Raw genomic sequence first — 17526 nt, forward strand, 5'->3', positions numbered from 1 at the left:
CAGGTGCCAGGTACCAGGTGCCCGTACCGGGTGCTGGGTGCCGGGCGGGTACCAGGTACTGGTACCTGGTACTGAGTGCCGGGCGGGTACCGGGTGCCGGTACCGGGTGCGGGCAGCGGGCGCGGCGGCCGCGGCTCCCGGCGCTGGCGGGCGGCAGCGGAGCTCGGGGCGGCGGCGCAAAGGCGGGACAACAGCGCCCCCCCGCGGCGGGACGGGGCAGAGCCGGGACCGGCTCGGGACCCCCCCCCTGTCCCGCCCCCGCCGGGGGCTGCTCCGGGCCCCTTTTCCTGCTCCCGAGCCCTTCCAGCCCTTCAAACTCCTTTGCCGCAGTCCCGGGACCCCCCCCCAGCAGCCCTGCTGCTCACCCGCCCCCGTGTCCCAGCCCCGCTGCGAGCAGCCTGCCCTCCCCAGCGAGCTGCCCCTCGCCCCCGCTTTCCTTATACCTGCCTTTTTCGTATTTTTTTTTCTTTTTACACCTCCCCCCACAAGCATGTGCAACTTCTCACGCTCATTTTGCGTTTGCATCCTGGCCTCCGAAGCGCTCCCAGCCCTCCTTCCCCGCAAATCCCATAAGCGGCCCCCCTCCACCCGGAGAAGGCAGGGAAGCCGGGAGGGAGCCGGCCGGGGCTGGGGGCAGGCCGGCCGCATCGCTGCCATGCTGCCCGACCGTCCCCTGGCCATGCACACGCGGTGCTGGTACCCAGCCCGGCCCCGTGCTCCTCATGGCCAGGGCGGCCGGTGCTGCACCGCAGGGATGCTGCAGGATCTGGCCCAGCAGCACCATGCCTGGGGCACCCTCTGCTACGGTCGCGGTGCCTGCATGACCCTGGGGATGCTCGGCACTGGGTGGGGGGAGCAAAGCCCGTCTATCCCACCATGTGGCCGCCCATCCCCAGTGCGTCTGTGGGCTCTTTGCGGTCCTACCCCCACAGCAAAAGGGGTTAGGGCCTTTTTTGGGGGGGTCCACGGGGCCCAGGCTGCCCACTCCCCATATGGGGACACGAGGACCCAAGTTTCCCATGGGTTTCGCTGCGAGGACCTTGGCCCGGGGGGATGCACCAGGTTCCCGCGTCCCTCCCTGGGGGCCCTCTGCGTTGCCGCTGGCCCTCTTACACCCGTCCCGGCTCACCGCTTTTCTCAGGGTCGTTATTACCCTTCCGGGTCATCAGCAAAGACATTAATTAGGCAGCGCACCAGCAGACACCCATCAGCCCTCCCTCCCGACACAATAGCGTCAGCATCACCCTTTCTTTAAGGCCTTTCTGGCCATTTTTAGGCTGTGGGATGGTATTCGTGTTTGGATTAATGGGAATTAATTTTTTCCAGCAAAATTTAGTAAGACACCACGCCGAATCCCTGACGAAGGCCCAGACATATCGTATCTGCCGCTCTGCCTTTGCTAATTCTGCACCCCAATCGATAAAAGTGGCCATGCGCGCGTGGGCCTGGGGGGCGGTTGCCAGGGCCCCCTGCCCGGTTCTTTCACGAAATCGGCCCGTTGGCAAGACCCTGGGAAGAGGCGAAAGGGGTTAGCGGGGAGCCCGGGCAGTCTGGCCTGCCGCCGCGGCCAGCACCGGGGACGGCACGCCGGGGCCGGGCACCAGGACGTCTACAGAGAGAGTTTCAGATTCACATCTCTAATATTTGGTGGGTTTTGCTCGTAAAACGGTGTTTCCAGCCGGGGCGACGCTGGGCAGGGAAGGCGCAGCTGGGACCAGGCTCCCGGGCTGCAGAGACCGGGGCCGCTCGTGACACCAGTGGAGGCACACTCAGAGTGCACAATCCCACCCCCGTCAGTGGGCCTGGCTGGGGGCCTCCCTGCCCTCTGCGATGGCCCCGGGGTGGCCGCGTGGCCCCCCAGTCTGCCCCAGTACGCCCCAGTCCGCCCGGCACCCCGCAGCGCCGCGCTCCGCCCGGGGAGCCCCCGCGGGGCACCGAAAGGGGCGGAACCCACACCCCGCAGTGACCTCACCGTGACGTCACAGCGAGCGTCGCACCCATGGAACGCGGCGCCCACCGCGCCGCCGCCTGATTGGCCGTCGCGTCTGCCTGTCACCGCCAGGTGGATACAGTGCTGCCAACCGCCCCGACCCGAGGTAACCGGCGCGGGGCCCCCCGGGCCGCGCCCCCCCCCCCACGGCCGCCCCCCCCCCGCTCCCCACGGCCGCGGCCCCCCGGGGGGGGGCACCCCCTGGGCAGCGCCGAGTGGGGGCGGCGGGGAATTGTCGGAAATTAGGGTGCGGGGGGGGGGTGTAATGCAGTGAGGGGAGCCGGGGGGCCCGGCCGCATGGCCCGGGGGGGCGGATCGGGCTCCGGCCCCAGCACGTGGCGCCCTGGGCGCATGGGGCCCCCCCGGGCAAAGCCGGGGGGTTCTGGGAGAAACAGCTGCGGTTTGGGCCTTGCCCCATGAAGCCCCCCTGCGTCAGGCAGGGGCATTAGGGACCCCCCCGCGCAAAAGGGCCCCGGGTGTGGGGCCGGGCAGAGGGGCCTGTGCTCCCCCCGGGCTGCGGCAGGCAGGCGAAGCCCCCGGCTGCCAGTGACACCGCGCTGGGGTCACCCCCTGGCCCCCCCCGGAGGAAGGCCGCAGTGGGCCGCGTCCTGCCTGCTGGCCCCCGATAGCGCTTATCCGGCACGGCCGTGGGGCTGCCGCCGGCCCGCTGCGAGGGGACGCGGCTGCGGCAGGCCCAGCTCTGCCCCGAGGTGGGGGCCTGGGGGGGGGGTGGCCAGCAGTTGCCAGGTCCCCAGTGTCTCTGCAGTATGTCCCGGTCCCGGTCGCTGCGCCAGGAGGTGAAAAGGGGCCAGAGAACCTGGAAGGGAGCACTGCTTGCAGGACAGCCTCAGGGTGTCACGGTGCGGGGGCTCCCACCAGCCCCCTGCCCGCAGGTTTAGACGTGGCCATGCAGGTACCTGCCAGCCCCACGGCAGAGCCGAGGGGCAGAATTGGCCCTGCAGGGTCGGCCCCGGTCCCCAGACCACCCCAGCTTGGAGCCTCCATGGTCGGGGCGGTGGGACACTCACCTCCATCTCCCTGGGCCTGCGACCGCTGCAGTAATGGGCACGCTTCGTTGGCCCTTGCGGGACTAAAGGTGATTTGATCCTGTGTTTTCTTCCTCTAGATCGCAGAACGGACCTGCTCTGGGCACCACTGAGCCAAGCTGGACTGGAAGTGGTGAGCTAAAGGTGAGAGGCATCATAACCAGCTTCGCAGACTTCGCCGTCTTCCCTGCTCCTCCTCCGCTCCTTCCCTGGGCTGTTTAAAACCATGGAAAGCCACTGAAACTGCTTAGAAAAGGTTTTGTGTTTAATGGGATATTTGCCAGTAAATTCAAGCCACGAACACTATATATTTCTTTATTTGTAAAGGTGTTTGAAGTCCTTGAATTTACCCTTTGGCCACCTTAAATCTAGTTTCTAATCCCCAGCGCAGTTAATCAAATCCACAGTGGTTTGAATTATGAGATGTCTGGGGGGAATTTATAGCTTGTATTGCTGATTATACCTTGACTTTATTATATTGCAAATATCTAACTTATGGTCACGGCTGAGATTTACAGTCCTCAGGTAGGTGCTTAGAGTAACTTTTAGCAACTCCAGATGTAATTGGAGGTGACTGATAGGGCTGTCGATACAGATAAACATGTAATCTATAAAATGTTAATGCTCTTAAGGCAGGGATAGAGGAGGCAGGATAGGGTAAAATGGTGGAGCAGTCTCCAAAAAAAGAGAAACTGGGTATATTGCTGAGCAAGAGTCCAAGATAGCTGATCTGGCTGAGGCATCTCTGCTGGGAGGGAGTTCTGGGCTTGCTGGTCTCCAGGAGGTCTCGAGAGGGAGATCTTTGTTCCTTTGTGCTCTCACTCAGAAGTTTTTAGGGTTTGAAATACCCCTGGGGAGGAGGGAAGGGAAGGTAGGCAGAAGTCCCAGGTACTCACAGAGCTGATCCCTCTGGACAGTGGCACCGTCCAGGTGACATGGATGATGCCTTCCCCGCTGCAGGGCTCGTGAGGAACTCCCCTCAGTTCGGACAGGAGGTCCACGCAGAGCTCCTGTGTTTGCTGCCATCCGTGTCCAGCCCCAGGCAGGTCACACAGGGCCTGGCGGAGCCGCAGAGCATCATGTGCGCGGCCCTTCCCTGTCTGACCTGCGGTTTGTCCCCTACCCTCCTGTCTCCAAGGAGCAGCAAGTCCCGTGTGGGCGCGCGTCCCTCGGCCAGCATGACAAGCGAGCTGGTGGAGAACGAGTTTGAGTTTTACTCCAAGGCAGAGAAGTACTGGAAGGATGTGCCCGCCACAGTGGACGGCATGCTGGGGGGCTACGGCCACATCTCCAGCATTGACATCAACAGCTCCAGGAAGTTCTTGCAGAGATTTCTACGGGTAGGTCGCACGGCTCTGCTCCAGCTCGTCCGTGAGCTGAAGGTCATGGTCTGTCATGCTTCCAAAGGCATGTCCTCCTCCCAGCCTGGAGCTGGGCTCTTCCCCTTTAGGTGGGATCCTCCATTTCCCACATGCTGCGAGAGCTTTGCTGTGCAATATGTTCCCCTGGCTCCAAGCGGGTAACACCATCCCTGTCCATCAGGGAATGGCCCCCTGCCAGCCAGGGCTTCAGCAAAGGAGTCTTGTCATGAATGACATGGAACAGCTGAGACCCAGGCAGCCCAAGGAGCCCATGCCTTCCTGCTGTGGCTGTGCAGTGGCCGTGGGGCTGCAGCCCACCGTGCCCCCGGCCACATGGTCACCCCATTTCTCCATCACATGCCCTGGGCATCTCACGGGGTGTGATTCAGGCCCTCGTGGTTGTCATTCCAGGATGGTCCCAACCGGACAGGGACAACGCGCGCTCTGGACTGCGGGGCAGGCATCGGTCGAATCACCAAGCGGCTGCTGCTGCCCCTCTTCAAGACTGTGGACATGGTGGATGTGACGGAGGACTTCCTCACCAAGGCCAGGAGCTACCTGGGAGAGGAGGGCAGGCGGGTGCGAAACTATTTCTGCTGTGGCCTCCAGGACTTCAGCCCCGAACCCAACTCCTACGACGTCATCTGGATCCAGTGGGTCATCGGTGAGAGTCACTCACCTTGCAGGGCCCTCACTGGTGCATCTGATGTCCAGCTTCCCTCGAAGGGCTGGTGCCTCGCCCACCAGGGAGGGTTTGGGGGGGGAGAAGAGCACAAAGACTGCTGTAATGACAAGCGTGGCAGCAGCACCACTGGGCTGGGTCCGGGACCTGCATTCCCCCTCCCTGCCCCATACAGGGCGAGTAGGAGGGCATTGCATATTAGGCTTTTTTCCCCCAAAACCCTTGGAGGCCAGAGCAAAGGTGTGGGTGGGATGGAGCTGGACAGAGCCCATGGGACACAAGTTAGACATCCCCAAGCTAAAGATTTCACCAGCAACAAACAGCTCGTGTTTGGCTGCCTAAATCAGGAGGGATCCCAGCAGCAGCCTCCCCTTCGCCTCCCCGTATACAACATGCTGCCCAGGGGTCCTGCCCCATAGAGGTCCTTCCCCCGGTCACCTCGTGCTCACTCAGCACCCTCTAACGCCTGCTCTGCCCCTGCAGGACACCTCACCGACAACCACCTCTCCGACTTCCTGAAGAGGTGCCGTGCTGGCCTGCGGCCCAACGGCATCGTGGTCATCAAGGACAACATGGCTCAGGAGGGGGTGATCATGGACGATGTGGACAGCAGCGTCTGCCGAGACCTGGACGTGGTGCGTAAGATCATCCGCCGGGCTGGGCTGCACCTCCTGGCCGAGGAGCGCCAGGAGAACTTCCCCGACGAGATCTACCACGTCTACACCTTTGCCATGAGATGAGGGTGGCTGGCAGTGGCGGGGAGGTCTCTCCTGGGCCAGCTCAGAGCATGGGCCCAGCACAGGCGGTTCCTGCCGGGGCCGGGAGGGGCGAGGACCGCGCCTTCACCGCGGGTGGCGGACGGCAGCGAGGGTGTCGTGACTCTGCAATTCTTTGCGGTGCTGGTGGCAAGGACGGGGCTTTGTCTTCCAAGTTGCTGCTGTTTGTGAAAAGAGATGTTTGCCAAATACATTTTCCTGCCATTGCACTTCTGCACGCGGGCTCTGTCGGGTGCAATGTGTTGGCTTGATGCCGCGCTCGGGGGCTCTGCAGGCGGGTGCCTGATGTCTCCAGGAGCAAGAGGGCCTCCCCTGCAAGAGCCGTGCTCCCTGGGCACCAGCGGGTTGCTGGCTGTGGTCGGTCAGGGCTCCCTGCTAGCGAACAGGAGCTCGGAGCATCCCTGCAGCAGCTGGAACTCTCCTTCCCTTGCGAGGACGTTTGATCCTTTCCCACTCGTGAACTCACTGCTGCCCGTCTGCTGCTGCTCACGGGCAGGTGGGGGCTTAAGTCAGCAACAGTTTGAGTATGGCAAGAAGGACAAATCCCTGCCATTTGCCTCAAGGTGGATGGGGGAGGTAAAACCAGGTTTTACCTGGGCCTCTCCTTTGAGCCCAAGAGCAGGTCTTCCACATATGCCGTCAACATAGGAGACAGAGCTGGGCCCAGGTCCCCTGCATCCTGCTCCAGGAACAGGACTATCCTGGGCAAGGCCGTGCCTTTCCTCCAAACAGGCAGCTGAAATGCTTGGATCAGCCCCAGCAGGAAAGCCATCATGCTCTGGGCATTAACGGGGAACCAGCTCCTGGGCCCAGCCCCGAGGAGCAGATTTTGGGGCCACCCACCCTGCAGGGGCAGTTGGGTCCATAGCAGCTAAGGCCCCTCAGCAGGGGCAGGCTGGGCTGCTGCGTTGCAAAGCCACTGCAAACCCCCACATCACTGGGGCCAGGGCAGGTTCCACTGCGTCCACTGCCTGGAGCAGGAGCCACGGCTGCCAATCCCTGCTCCAAGCTGCCCTCGGACCCTCCAGCCGTTATCACAGGCTCACACTGGCAGCCAGCTCGAATCCTGCGGCGCTGGAGCTGCTCCCCATCAACACCCAGCACTGTTATCTCGAGAGCCAGGCGCTGGCTTTGAACACTCCCGTCTCCTCATTCGCCATCTCCAGATAATTTTGCCCAAGTCTGACTTGTGCCAACTTAACACAACACTGGCACGACTGCACGTGTCAGGTGGGCTAGCCCATGCGCAGACCCCGACTACGAACTTTCCCTCCAGCTGGGCTCATGTATAGCTGCATCCAATTCCTCCACATCTGCAAGAGGACTGCCAGGTGAGGAGCAGGCAGCCCCAGAGCGCTCTCCTCCACCCAGCCTTTCCCACAGAAGAAACAAACCCCTTGCTGCTATTATAAAAGGCCTCATTTAATTGCTCGTTTTCCATTCCAGACACCAGGAGAGTATTTGATCACTTATTTCCCCCCCCCCCCCCCCCCAAACACCGATTCATCACTATGTACAGCTCCAACTCCATGGGGTGTGAGAAGGTTAAAAAAAAAAAAATAAGTGCTGCCCAGAGGGCAATGTGGGGAAACAACCTTCTGCAGCCAAACTTCACCCATGGATCCCAGACCTATTTGCTAACAATTGTACCTGCTCAGAGTAGATTTTTTTCCTCTCTTGATTCTCTTCTGCATCTGTTCCCCATGGCAAAGAAAAAAAAAGTAAAATAAAAAAAAGGGGCTCAGCTCTACAGCCAGGCTTTGACACTTCAAAAGGAACCAGATGCCTAGAAGGGGAGCCAGGCAGCTGTGGCAGGGCTGGCACATGGGACCTCCACGTGCAGCTCCAGAGGCTGGAGCTTCCAGTAGCAGCCCAGCAAGTTGGAAGGACTTTGTGGCTATTTCTTGTTCCCAGGAAGGAGGCATTGAAGACCAGGGCCCTGGGAGGAGTTAGCAGGGGAACAGAGGAGCACGCAATAGGCCAAAGAACAGGGAGGCGCAAGGCACTAAGCAGAGCTGGCAGCCCGTTTCTCGTCCTTGCACAGGGAATGTACCACAGAGCCAAGTAACAGCTGCTCCTCCGTTTGTTTTGAAGCCCATCACCCGAGATGTCCTTGGTGGATCATCTTCTGTGCCAGGAGAATGGGAAGCTCCCAGCAAAAACTCAGGGGGTGTCGAGCAGCCAGGCTGCCACTGCCAACCCCCTTCCCTTCATCCCCTCCATGCTCCTGGTTTCAGACACCAGGGTGAGCGAGGAAGGCATCCACATCCACCCAGGACATGCCTCCATCATGGCTACTCCCTTCAACAGGACTGGAGGCACAAAAACAGGGCGTGGAGGCCAGTGTCTCCTGCAGGACAGACTACCCCAGGCCTGACCCAGGGCATCTCTGCCCACTGCTGTTCAGCCTCCAGGATGGGGAACAACCCTTTTCTCAGCATCCCGAGGTGCCTCCTGACTCCACCACCACCTAAGGCATTGCTTCACCCATCCCAAACCTGGCAGGGCTGGGAAGAGAAGGGACAGGCTGCCTGTCCAGTCACACCATCCCCAACTGCTCCGCTGGTCCTGCCTGCGAGACTACCAGGCCTTTTCTCCAAATCCAGCCCTCTACCCTGGCATCCAGCTCCCCTGATGCCCGGGGGCTCTCTTCACCCCCTGGGAGCTGCAGGGCTCTGCCTGCCTCCCGGACACACACAGAGCAGCGAGGCCTCCACAGGACATGCAGCTTTGTGCGTGAGAAAGCACATCCCCAAAACGCAGCAGAGTCGGACACTGGGGGCAGCGCAGGCCAAGCCGTGGGCAGGGGGACAGCAGCACTTCTCGCTGCGGAGAAAGCTGGTCCAGAGCAAGGGTTTGGTGGCTGTCCTGGGAGAGGCACCACGACTGCAGATGTGGGGAGACTGAGAGGCACTGGTCAGGCTCAGAGGTCCTCATGCCCAACAGCAGTGTGGTCAATGAGGAGGTACCACTTCAGCCTGTCGGGAAGAGGTAGGGCCTTGATTTTGACATCCACTGGCCACGGTTTAAGGCGCTGCCGGATAAACACCCGGCAGAGATGTTTCAGCCCCTGGGGGGAATGCTCCAGCTGCTTCAAAGAGCAGAAGAGAGTCCTGATCTTCTCCCCGTGGTACCTGCAGCTGCTGGTGTTGACCTCAAAGTTGGTGGGCAGCTGGATGGCTTGTGAACTAGCCATCATGAGCTCTAGCAGAATCTGACCCTTCTGGATGAGGTCTGTGGAGAAGCTGTCATCTTCAGAGACACTGAGGTGAGAGCAGAGGCACTCAAAGACGATGTGGAAGCCTGACCAGCACGAGGGGCCGTGGAGGGAGCAGTTGTACGCAGCGCCCGACTCCAGCAGGAAACGCAGCAGTGGGAAGTGGCGTTTGAAGCTTTTGAAGCAGAGGTGGGTGAGGGACTCAGGGGCTGGGCACTCACTGGGGTCGGCGCCGTGGGCCAGCAGCAGCTGGGTGACACGAAAGCAGAAGCGATTGATCACCTGCGCCTCCTCCGTGTTGCTGCACACCATCTCTCCCAGCAGGAAGATGATGTAGGTGAAGACAGTGTCACCATCTTTGGTGGTGGCCCTGACATCTGCACCTGGACAGAGAACATAGCCAGCATTTTGGAGAAAGAGGAGGACACACTGCGAATGCAGGCAGGGACAGATTCATGGGAGGCACCGAGGGGGCTGTAGATCCCCCCATTACCATCAGGAGTGCCAAATGCAGCACTTGAATGCCTCGTGCACCCATCACACAACAGCCACACCCAACATAGAGCTGAAAGCAAGAGCACAGCCACAGCACTTCTTCCTGGCGGACAAGCATCTCAAACCAGAGCACCAGCCCCCACAGAGCATCCTCCCAAGTCACTGGTCTCTGCCACCTGACACTGAACCCTCCTCTCTCTCTTCTCCTAACAGAGATGAGGCCCAGGAAAGCACAAGAGCTACAACAGTGTCTGTCTCGCCTGGAGGAGCAGCCTCCCCACGGCCTACCGCAGCGGCACAGAAATACCATAAGGAGCCACACTGTAGGCAATGAGTTGTCCTTGGAGCATCCTTTGGAAAGGGTACAGCAAAGGAGGCCAGGACAGCACTAACCCTGGCACCACTGGGCTTTAGTCTTGCTCAAGCGGGAACAAAGAAGTCGGGAGGGCAGTGCCAGGTGCCGTACAAAGAATCAGCTGGCTCTAGGCCTGGAGGGGTCATGGGTTGAGAGGGTAGAAGGTTGCTCTCACCTCCTTCCAGCAGGAGACGGATGCTCTCAGTGTTGTGGATCTGGACACCATCACTGCTGGCCAAGGCATGCAACAGCGCTGTCTTTCCTGGGATGGAGCAATCAGTCAGCTGAGTGAAAACAGTGCTTCAGCTAAAGAGAAACACCCACTCCAAAAAGCAGGAGGGAACACAACCCGCCCCACCAACCAAATGGTTAAACACGGGAGAGAAACAGCCCTTCTCCTTCGGGCCGGCTCCCGCTGGCCCTGTGCTGGTATACAGCTGCAAGGATGGGGAGATGGGCCAAGGATGGGGCTGCAGGGCTGGTGGTGGCACCAGAGGCCACACAGGCTGTGGCAGAGTGGGCACAGGCACCACAAGGCTATGGGGGCAAAGCCCCATCCCACAGTGCAGGGCACACGCTGTTCCCAATAGCCTGGGAAGAGGTGGGTTTCAGCCTCCTCCTGCACCAGACACAGCCAAGACGCAAGGAGAAAACAGAGCATCACAGCTTTTACAACCTGCACCCAACTTCCAAAACAGTTTATGCCCAGACAGCGTTTGCAGCAGCGAGGGACCTGGACCCTGCGCCCTGCTCTAGCCCACCACACAGGCTGCCTGCTCCGAGCACCCGGGCTGGGGAAGCTGGAGGGGGAACACGGACCGTTTTTGTCTGCTGCATTGACGTCGGCCCCCAGCTGAAGGAGACGCTGGAGGCAGGGCAGCCGCTCAGGCTCCTCGCTGGCCAGATCAAGGGGACTGCTCTCATGGATCTGCACAGAGAGAGAGAGAGAGAAAAAGATTAATAAATATTAAAGACGATTTGTGAGCTCCTCTGGTAAGTCTCTGCTTCATCACAGCCAATGCAAGAGCATAATTCACCACTCCAATAAACAAATGGAAAGTCTCCCTGGTGTGTCCAGAGGAGGTGTTGGTCTGCTCCAATCCCCTCCCACCCATCGCTCTGTGGCAGAGGCAGGTTTGCTCAGCCAAAGGCTACGTAAACCTCTGCCGTGTCACCGCGGCGCTATGGGAGGATGCCAAGGGGAAGCGACATCCGTGAGGCCCTGGAGGTGGGAGCAGGGGGGACTGTCCCCACAGGTCAGGGCCTTGCAGCAAAATCTCAAGCAGACTTGATTTGACATGCCCAGGCAGCGAAGTCCATACCCGGTCCCTCCGGTTGATGTCAGCCGCGTGGTGCACCAGGAGCTCCACCATATCCGGCTGGTTGCGGAGCACCGCGATGTGCAGAGCGGTGTAGTAGGTGACTGGATCTGAGGACACAAAAACACATTGTCAGAAAAAACTAAGTGCCTTCCCCAGAACAGCTTTAACATCCTTCAAAAGGCAGTAAACAGGGCAGCTAGGGGAGGCACTGAGAAAACAGATGGCTGTGAAAGCAGGGCTGTTACAAACAACCCAGATCCTGCTTTTGAGATGGCTCCACCCATCTTGAAAGCCCTCAGTGCAACGAAGTGGCTCCCAAGCCCCTGGCCACAGTCAGGAGACTGAACAGGCGTACTTCTAGCCCTGCTCTCGTGGCTACGGGGCAAGGGCAAGGATGCAAACCTTCCTCCATGTCTCGGGAAAACACCTAAGCCCTGCCCCAGCAACAAAACCAGGGCAGACAGACTCACTGCTAGATGCTGTCACCTTGTCACAGCAGAGCCCGCAAGGAAAGCAGCTCACAGCCCCCTGCGCCTGCCCCACTGGCCGATGGCCGTCACCCTTCCACGGGCGATGTCATGAAGCCCCTCTGCCTTGGCTGTCGGGAAGGACAGTGGCCACTGCTCACAGGTTGCCCTGCATTGCCCCACCAGACACAGAGCAGCATCTCCATCCCCCTGCTGGGACTAAAGTCACAGGGAAGGACTTTCAGCTACACCAGTGCTGACTGCTCAAAGTCTCGTCTGCACCCAGTCACTTCACTGAGACCACCAAGTAACAACTGTCCCGGTGATAAACACCAACCCTACAGCCCATCACTTGTCCCAGTAGCTGCTGCAGGGTTTGTCAGCTGGCGCCGAGGCTCCCATCCTGGCAGTCTCATCCTCTTTGTCATTAACAGAAAACAAACACAAGCTCTTAAGCAAGGAAAAGGATGCCAAGAAAATAAACAGAGCGACGGGAGACTGCAAGCACGTCAGAGAGACAGCAGCAGCCCAGATCATCACCGGAGAGCAGCTGGGACAGGGAGTATCTTCCAACCCTTCCCTGAGGCTGGGTTTGGGCAGCAGCTGCCTTAAGGCGCATCCATGCTACTCCCAGCAAGGAGCAGGGATCTGAGGCCTCAGCTGGAAGCCACCCCTCTTTCTGTCCCAGCTATGAGCACTGCTCAGGGCAGCCTCGCATGGGCTGGGTCCTTCTGGCAGCCCCAGGAGTGGACCCACGCGCAGCCCCCTTTCCGCTGGCCTTACCTTCAAAACTGAGGTCGGCCCCGAACTCCAGGAGGATTTCTGCTGCGGGGACGAGCCCCAGCTCAGCGACCTTCAGCAGGGCATAGCTCACGCCTTCCTGATAAAAGGGGGAGTGCGTCTCCCTCTCCAAGACTCGCCTCACAGCAGCCAGCCGGCTCCTGTCACTGCCCAGACAGGCAGGGCTTGAGACACACAGAAACAACCGGTTACTCAAGCGAACGGGTGTGCACCTCTCAGACATAGTCACAAGGGTCAGAGCAGCACCAGGCAGGAAGAACAAGCCCTGGTATCTCCTTGTCTTGTAAGCTCTAGGTATTGCTCCCTTCCACCACACTGCAAGGAGGTGGTAGGTTTTGCCATGCCCCAGTCTCTGACCTGTTGGCCGTGGGGTTACACAGCAGGGTCAGGGCCGCTGCTGAACTGCAGTTCAGATTTTATTGCCGTGGCTCAGGCAGAAAGGGCTGTTCCTGGGGAGTGTGCGCGGCCCCTGTGTTTGCTCTGCTCCAGCCTCATGCTCCCAAAGATCAACAGCAGAGAGCAGGGTGCCCGGGAGAATCCGCCCACAGGGACCCGGGTTCAATCCCAGCTGCATCCGGCCTCGGCTGCATCGCTGAGCTCCAGCTATGACTACTAAACGACCCAGTGAGTGTCTGCCCCCCAAACACTGCCCGAGTTACCTCTCGTGGGTGCTCTGGCTCTCTGCCTCCGGTATCGCCAGCAGCCCCAAGATCTCGTCTACCAGGGGCTGATACTCGAAGATGATTCTGCGGAAGCCGTGCAGGAAAGGCATCGTGCTCTGCTCTGCGCACCGGCCGGCCAGGGGCCTCCAGCATGGCAGAGGCGTCTCCTCCCACCGGGGAATCAGGCGGGCCAACCCCGGCACTACCTGGCTTCCATACGACTTTCCCTCCTTTTAAAATAAAAAAGCTTTCCTTGCAGTCTTTGCATTTACAAAAAAACAAAACTATGGCCTGCCTCTCTCCCTTCTTACAGGTTTCTAGGAGGAAACTAGAACCAGAGCGGGGGAGCTCCTCCCACCCGGCAACAAGGTGTTTTCATCTCAAATCACCTCCTGCAGGGAGGGCCACAAAACACCAGGCGCCTGCTGCAGACCGAAACGGCCCAGGCGCAGCCCGAGGTGGGGGCACGGCACGTTGGCAAAGGCTCTGCCATGAGCCACCGTGTGCCGGGTCCCCCCCACAGCACCGGCCCCACACCCCCAGCTGCCCCCAGCCTGCCCCCGGGCTCAGCTGCAGCAGCCCACTTAGGAGACAAGTCCTCAACCCCCCCACACCCTATCCAGGCCAGCCAGGGCCCCCCCAAATCCCTCCACAGCCCATGGGGCAAGGCTGAGGGGACCCGTAACCCCCAGCCCCCCACACGGGCAAACCCAGTATCCCCTAAGTGCCCCCAGCACCCGGGGGGGGGCGGGGAGCCCAAGGGGGCAAGCCTGGAGCCCCTGGGCCCCCCCGCACTCTATGGGGACAAGCACACGGAGTCCCCAGGCCCCACGGGGACAAGCCCGCAGGCCGCCGGACCTCCACGGGAGCAAGCCCGCGGGCCCCCGCCTCCCGCCATGGCGGCAAGCCGGGGGGAGCCGAGACCGCCCCAACTCATCGCACCTCCTGCGCGGCGCCGCCTCCCGCGGAAAAGGCCCCGCCGCGGGGCAGGGAGGGCGGCCGCGCGGTGCCCCCCGCTACCTCCCCGGCGCGGCCCGGCCGAGCGGAGCCGCGGTCCCGTCCAACACCTCCCGCCCCGGTGCCGCAGCCCCGCCAGCGCCCGCCGCCTCTCACCTGCCCCGGCCCCGCCGCCCGCCGGAAGCGGAAGCAGCCAGCGGTGCCGGCTGGGGGCGTGGCTAGGAGGGGGCGTGGCTTGGGGCGTGACTCGGAGGGGGCGTGGCTGGGAGGAGGCGTGGCTTGGGCCATGGCTCGGATGGGGGGCGTGGCTAGGAGGGGGCGTGGCTCGGAGGGGGCGCCGAGCGGCAGCCAGGGGGCAGCAGGCGGCAGCGAGCGGCGCCGGCGGGGGCGCGCGCGGGGCGGGAGCGCGCGCAGCAGGTGCGCGCCCACCTACCCCCCCCCCCCAGCGCGCGCGGCGCGTGCGCACACCGGGGGCGCGCGTACCCGCACGTGCCGGCGCGAGCGGCGGGGCGCTCGCAAGGTGCACGCGCGCGCGTGCACGCCCCCAGCCCGTGCACGCCCCCGCGCAAGGGGCAGGCGCGCCTGTGCACAGGGCTGCAGCGTGCACGTGCGGGTGCACAGATATGCGTGCACGAGATGCGTGCATGGGGGGGGCACAGGGGGGCACAGCCCCCCCCACACCAGACGTGTGCACACGCACACACACACACGTGCACGCGCACGCGCCGCACAAGCCCCAGCCTGCCCACCGGTGCCCACGCACGGGCCCCCACGCGTGCCGCACACGGGCGGGGCGTGCCAGGGCGCTTGTCCCCGACGCCGTGCGTCTCCCGGCGCCGCTGCACCTCACGGCAACGCACTTTAAGCTGCCTCAGGGCCATTCGTGCGGGCGGGCCAGGCCGCTGCCTGGGGCCTGGTGCTGCTGCCGCCTCGCCAGGACGGTGCCGAGTTGCCTCCCCTCGGGCCTGGCCCCACGCGGAGGCTGGGCCGCGTCCCTGTCCCTCTGAGCACGTCCCTGTCCCGCCGAGCCGGGCGCTGGCACTGCCCTGGCTGCAGGACCCCGGATGACACCTTCCCCTTCCGTCTCCTTCCCTTCCCTTCCCTCCTTTTTCTTTTCTTTCCTTTCCTACTTCTCTCCCTTCTCCTTCCCCATCCCCATCCCTTCCCCTTCCTTTTCCCCATCTCTTCCCCCTCCACCTCTCCTTCTCCATCTCTTCTCTTTCCCTTTTCCCTTCCCCATCCCTTCCCTTCCCCATCTCTTTCTCTACCACTTCCCTTTCCCTTCCCTTCTCCTTCTCTCCCTTGCCTTTTTTTCCCCATTTCCTTCTTCTCTCCTTGTCCTTTCCCTTCCCCATCCACTTCCCCATCTCTTACCCTCCCTGTCCCCATCCCTGTCCCTGTCCCCATCCCTGTGTCCTGCCCGTTCCCTTCCCCTTCCCTTCCTCATCTCTCCACCACTTTCCCTCGCACCTTCCCCCTCTCCACTCCGCTCTGCCAGGAACCAGGGCCGGAGATGATGGCGGGCCCCCACGTGCTGCTGGCCCACACCTCCGTGCCAGGTCCTGCACCCTCGCTCCCTCGTTCCATCGCTCCCTCGCTCCCTCGCTCCCTCGCTCCCTCGCTCCCTCGTTCCATCTCTCCCTCGCTCCCTCGCTCCCTCCTTCCATCGCTCCATCGCTCCCTCGTTCCATCGTTCCATCGCTCCCTCACTCCCTCGCTCCCTCGCTCCCTCGTTCCATCGCTCCCTCGTTCCATCGCTCCCTCCTTCCATCGCTCCCTCCTTCCATCGCTCCTTCCCAGCCTCGCTCCCTCGCTCCCTCGCCAGCTCCGTGCCACGGCGCTTCCCACCGCGCAGAGGCACTGGGTGACTTTGCCCCCCCCCCGTCCCCATCCCCGTCCCAACCAGCCGCACTGGCTGGAGAGGAGGCCTTGGGGTCCGCAGCGGTGCCAAAAACCCATCAAAACCCGCCCCGGAGGCGTCGAGCCCGCGGGGACCCGAGGGGCTAAACCCCCTCCCGCACCGGGGACGCCTGCGCCGGCAGCCCGCGAGGCCGAGCCGGGGAGCCCCTTCCCGTGGCGTCGGGGCTGCGCGGCGGCGGCTCCCGGTGCGGGAGCACCCGTGCTCGGTGCCCGGCGGCGGTGGCGGTGGCGGTGGCGGTGGCGGTGGCTCTGCCCCGCTCGCCGTGCCCGTGGCGGCGGGGGGGAGGAATGCGCTGGCGATGCAGCGGGGAGACGGGGCGGCAGCGAGCGAGCGGAGAGGGGCATTTTAGGAGGAAAGCCAGGGAAATTTGATCATTAAGAAATCCTCCTGGCTGTCTGGGGGAATTTAATTAAATTGCTGGAAAGGGCTGTGAGCACATCTGGATCCAATATGTGCGGCTTTGATTTTTTTTCTCTCTTTCTTTCTTTCTTTTTTTTTTTTTAGTTCACTCTTTTCCCATCTCGCTGTTGAAGGAGGTGGGGGGGGAAAGGGAAATAGCAGAGCCGCGGAGTATTGGTTCATCTGGGACCGGGATTCCTGGCAGGGAAAGAAAGAGAGAGAGGGAGAAAGAAAGACAGAGCGAAAGAAAGAAGCAGAAACAGAGGGAATAAGAAATCTGGGAGGAAAACCCTCAGCGAGGCCTGGCCGGGGCGCTTTACAACCCCCCCGACTATTAACACGAGTAGCTGTTGGGGCAGGGGGGAGCCGGGAGAGCCGGGGGGGCCGAGGAAGAAAGCAGGATCCCAGGGCAAATGGGGAGGGATGGCGGGAGAGACGGGAATTGCTCCGTGGATAAAGAAATGCCGTTCCCAGGCAAGCGAGGGCGGGGGGCGGCCGGGCCCGGCGCCCCGGGGACCCTGGCTGCTCCGGTGCCACTCGCCCCGGCCCCGGTGTCCCTGGCAGCAGGAGGCAGCGACCAGCATCCCGGGACACGGTTGCAGCTGTGGGTGGCAAGGGCACCGCTCTCCTCCCGCTACGGCCCAGCCGCGAGACGGCCCGGGCACCGGGGGCTCTGGCCAAGAAAAACTTCCCTGGCACTGAGCCCCCCCAAAGCCCAGGCTGCCTCCGGTCCAACCGGGGGTCTGCAATGCTTGCAGGGGTCTGCAACGCTTGTGGGGGTGCACAGTGTTTACAGAGGGTGTGCAACGCTTGCAGGGAGTGTGCAAAGCTTGCAGGGGGAGTGCAATGCTTGCAGGGAGTGTGCAATGCTTGTGGGGGGAGGGCAATGCTTATGGGGGTGCACAACGCTTGCAGGGAGTGTGCAACGCTTGCAGGGAGCGTGCAAAGCTTGCAGGGGGAGTGCAAACCGTGCAGGGATGCACAACGCTTGCAGGGAGTGTGCAATGCTCACAGGGGGTGTGCAACACTTGCAGGGAGCGTGCAAAGCTTGCAGGGGGTGTGCAACGCTTGCAGG

The 17526-nt window shown here is 62.0% G+C and overlaps 2 protein-coding genes across 4 annotated transcripts; one reads left to right on the forward strand and one right to left on the reverse strand.

Moving 5' to 3' along the window:
* Positions 1–1958: 1958 nt before the first annotated feature.
* NTMT1 (N-terminal Xaa-Pro-Lys N-methyltransferase 1) lies at positions 1959–6064 on the forward strand. Its single transcript, XM_064523750.1, has 5 exons — positions 1959–2096; positions 3117–3180; positions 4175–4376; positions 4809–5061; positions 5563–6064. The coding sequence occupies exons 3-5, from the start codon at positions 4215–4217 to the stop codon at positions 5817–5819; spliced, it is 672 nt and encodes a 223-aa protein (XP_064379820.1). The 5' UTR covers positions 1959–2096; positions 3117–3180; positions 4175–4214; the 3' UTR covers positions 5820–6064.
* Positions 6065–7256: 1192 nt separating this feature from the next.
* On the reverse strand, positions 7257–14369 carry ASB6 (ankyrin repeat and SOCS box containing 6). Of its 3 annotated transcripts, none has more exons than XM_026101770.2 (7): positions 14288–14369; positions 13172–13404; positions 12495–12676; positions 11245–11351; positions 10742–10850; positions 10098–10184; positions 7257–9455 (listed from the first exon to the last, which is right to left on the reverse strand). In XM_026101770.2, the coding sequence occupies exons 2-7, from the start codon at positions 13282–13284 to the stop codon at positions 8779–8781; spliced, it is 1275 nt and encodes a 424-aa protein (XP_025957555.1). In that variant the 5' UTR covers positions 13285–13404; positions 14288–14369; the 3' UTR covers positions 7257–8778. The 3 variants fall into 3 exon arrangements, with proteins under 3 accessions (XP_025957555.1, XP_064379819.1, XP_025957556.1); XM_064523749.1 differs by having other exon boundaries at positions 14268–14333; XM_026101771.2 differs by lacking the exon at positions 14288–14369 and adding an exon at positions 14117–14241.
* Positions 14370–17526: the final 3157 nt, after the last annotated feature.

This window comes from Dromaius novaehollandiae, chromosome 20 (genome assembly GCF_036370855.1).
Source record: "Dromaius novaehollandiae isolate bDroNov1 chromosome 20, bDroNov1.hap1, whole genome shotgun sequence".
Classification (NCBI taxonomy): Eukaryota; Metazoa; Chordata; class Aves; order Casuariiformes; family Dromaiidae; genus Dromaius; species Dromaius novaehollandiae.

What these genes read in the sequence shown, in the direction of transcription:
- NTMT1 (XM_064523750.1), top strand. Translation starts at nt 4,215, where the DNA reads ATGACAAGCGAGCTGGTGGAGAACGAGTTTGAGTTTTACTCCAAGGCA. An exon ending in TCTTGCAGAGATTTCTACGG is followed by an intron (nt 4,377 to 4,808) that starts GTAGGTCGCACG and finishes TTGTCATTCCAG; the next exon opens with GATGGTCCCAACCGGACAGG. An exon ending in CTGGATCCAGTGGGTCATCG is followed by an intron (nt 5,062 to 5,562) that starts GTGAGAGTCACT and finishes CTGCCCCTGCAG; the next exon opens with GACACCTCACCGACAACCAC.
- ASB6 (XM_026101770.2), bottom strand. Translation starts at nt 13,284, where the DNA reads ATGCCTTTCCTGCACGGCTTCCGCAGAATCATCTTCGAGTATCAGCCC. An exon ending in GGCCGACCTCAGTTTTGAAG is followed by an intron (nt 11,352 to 12,494) that starts GTAAGGCCAGCG and finishes TTGTGTCCTCAG; the next exon opens with ATCCAGTCACCTACTACACC. An exon ending in CCGTCTCCTGCTGGAAGGAG is followed by an intron (nt 9,456 to 10,097) that starts GTGAGAGCAACC and finishes TTCTCTGTCCAG; the next exon opens with GTGCAGATGTCAGGGCCACC.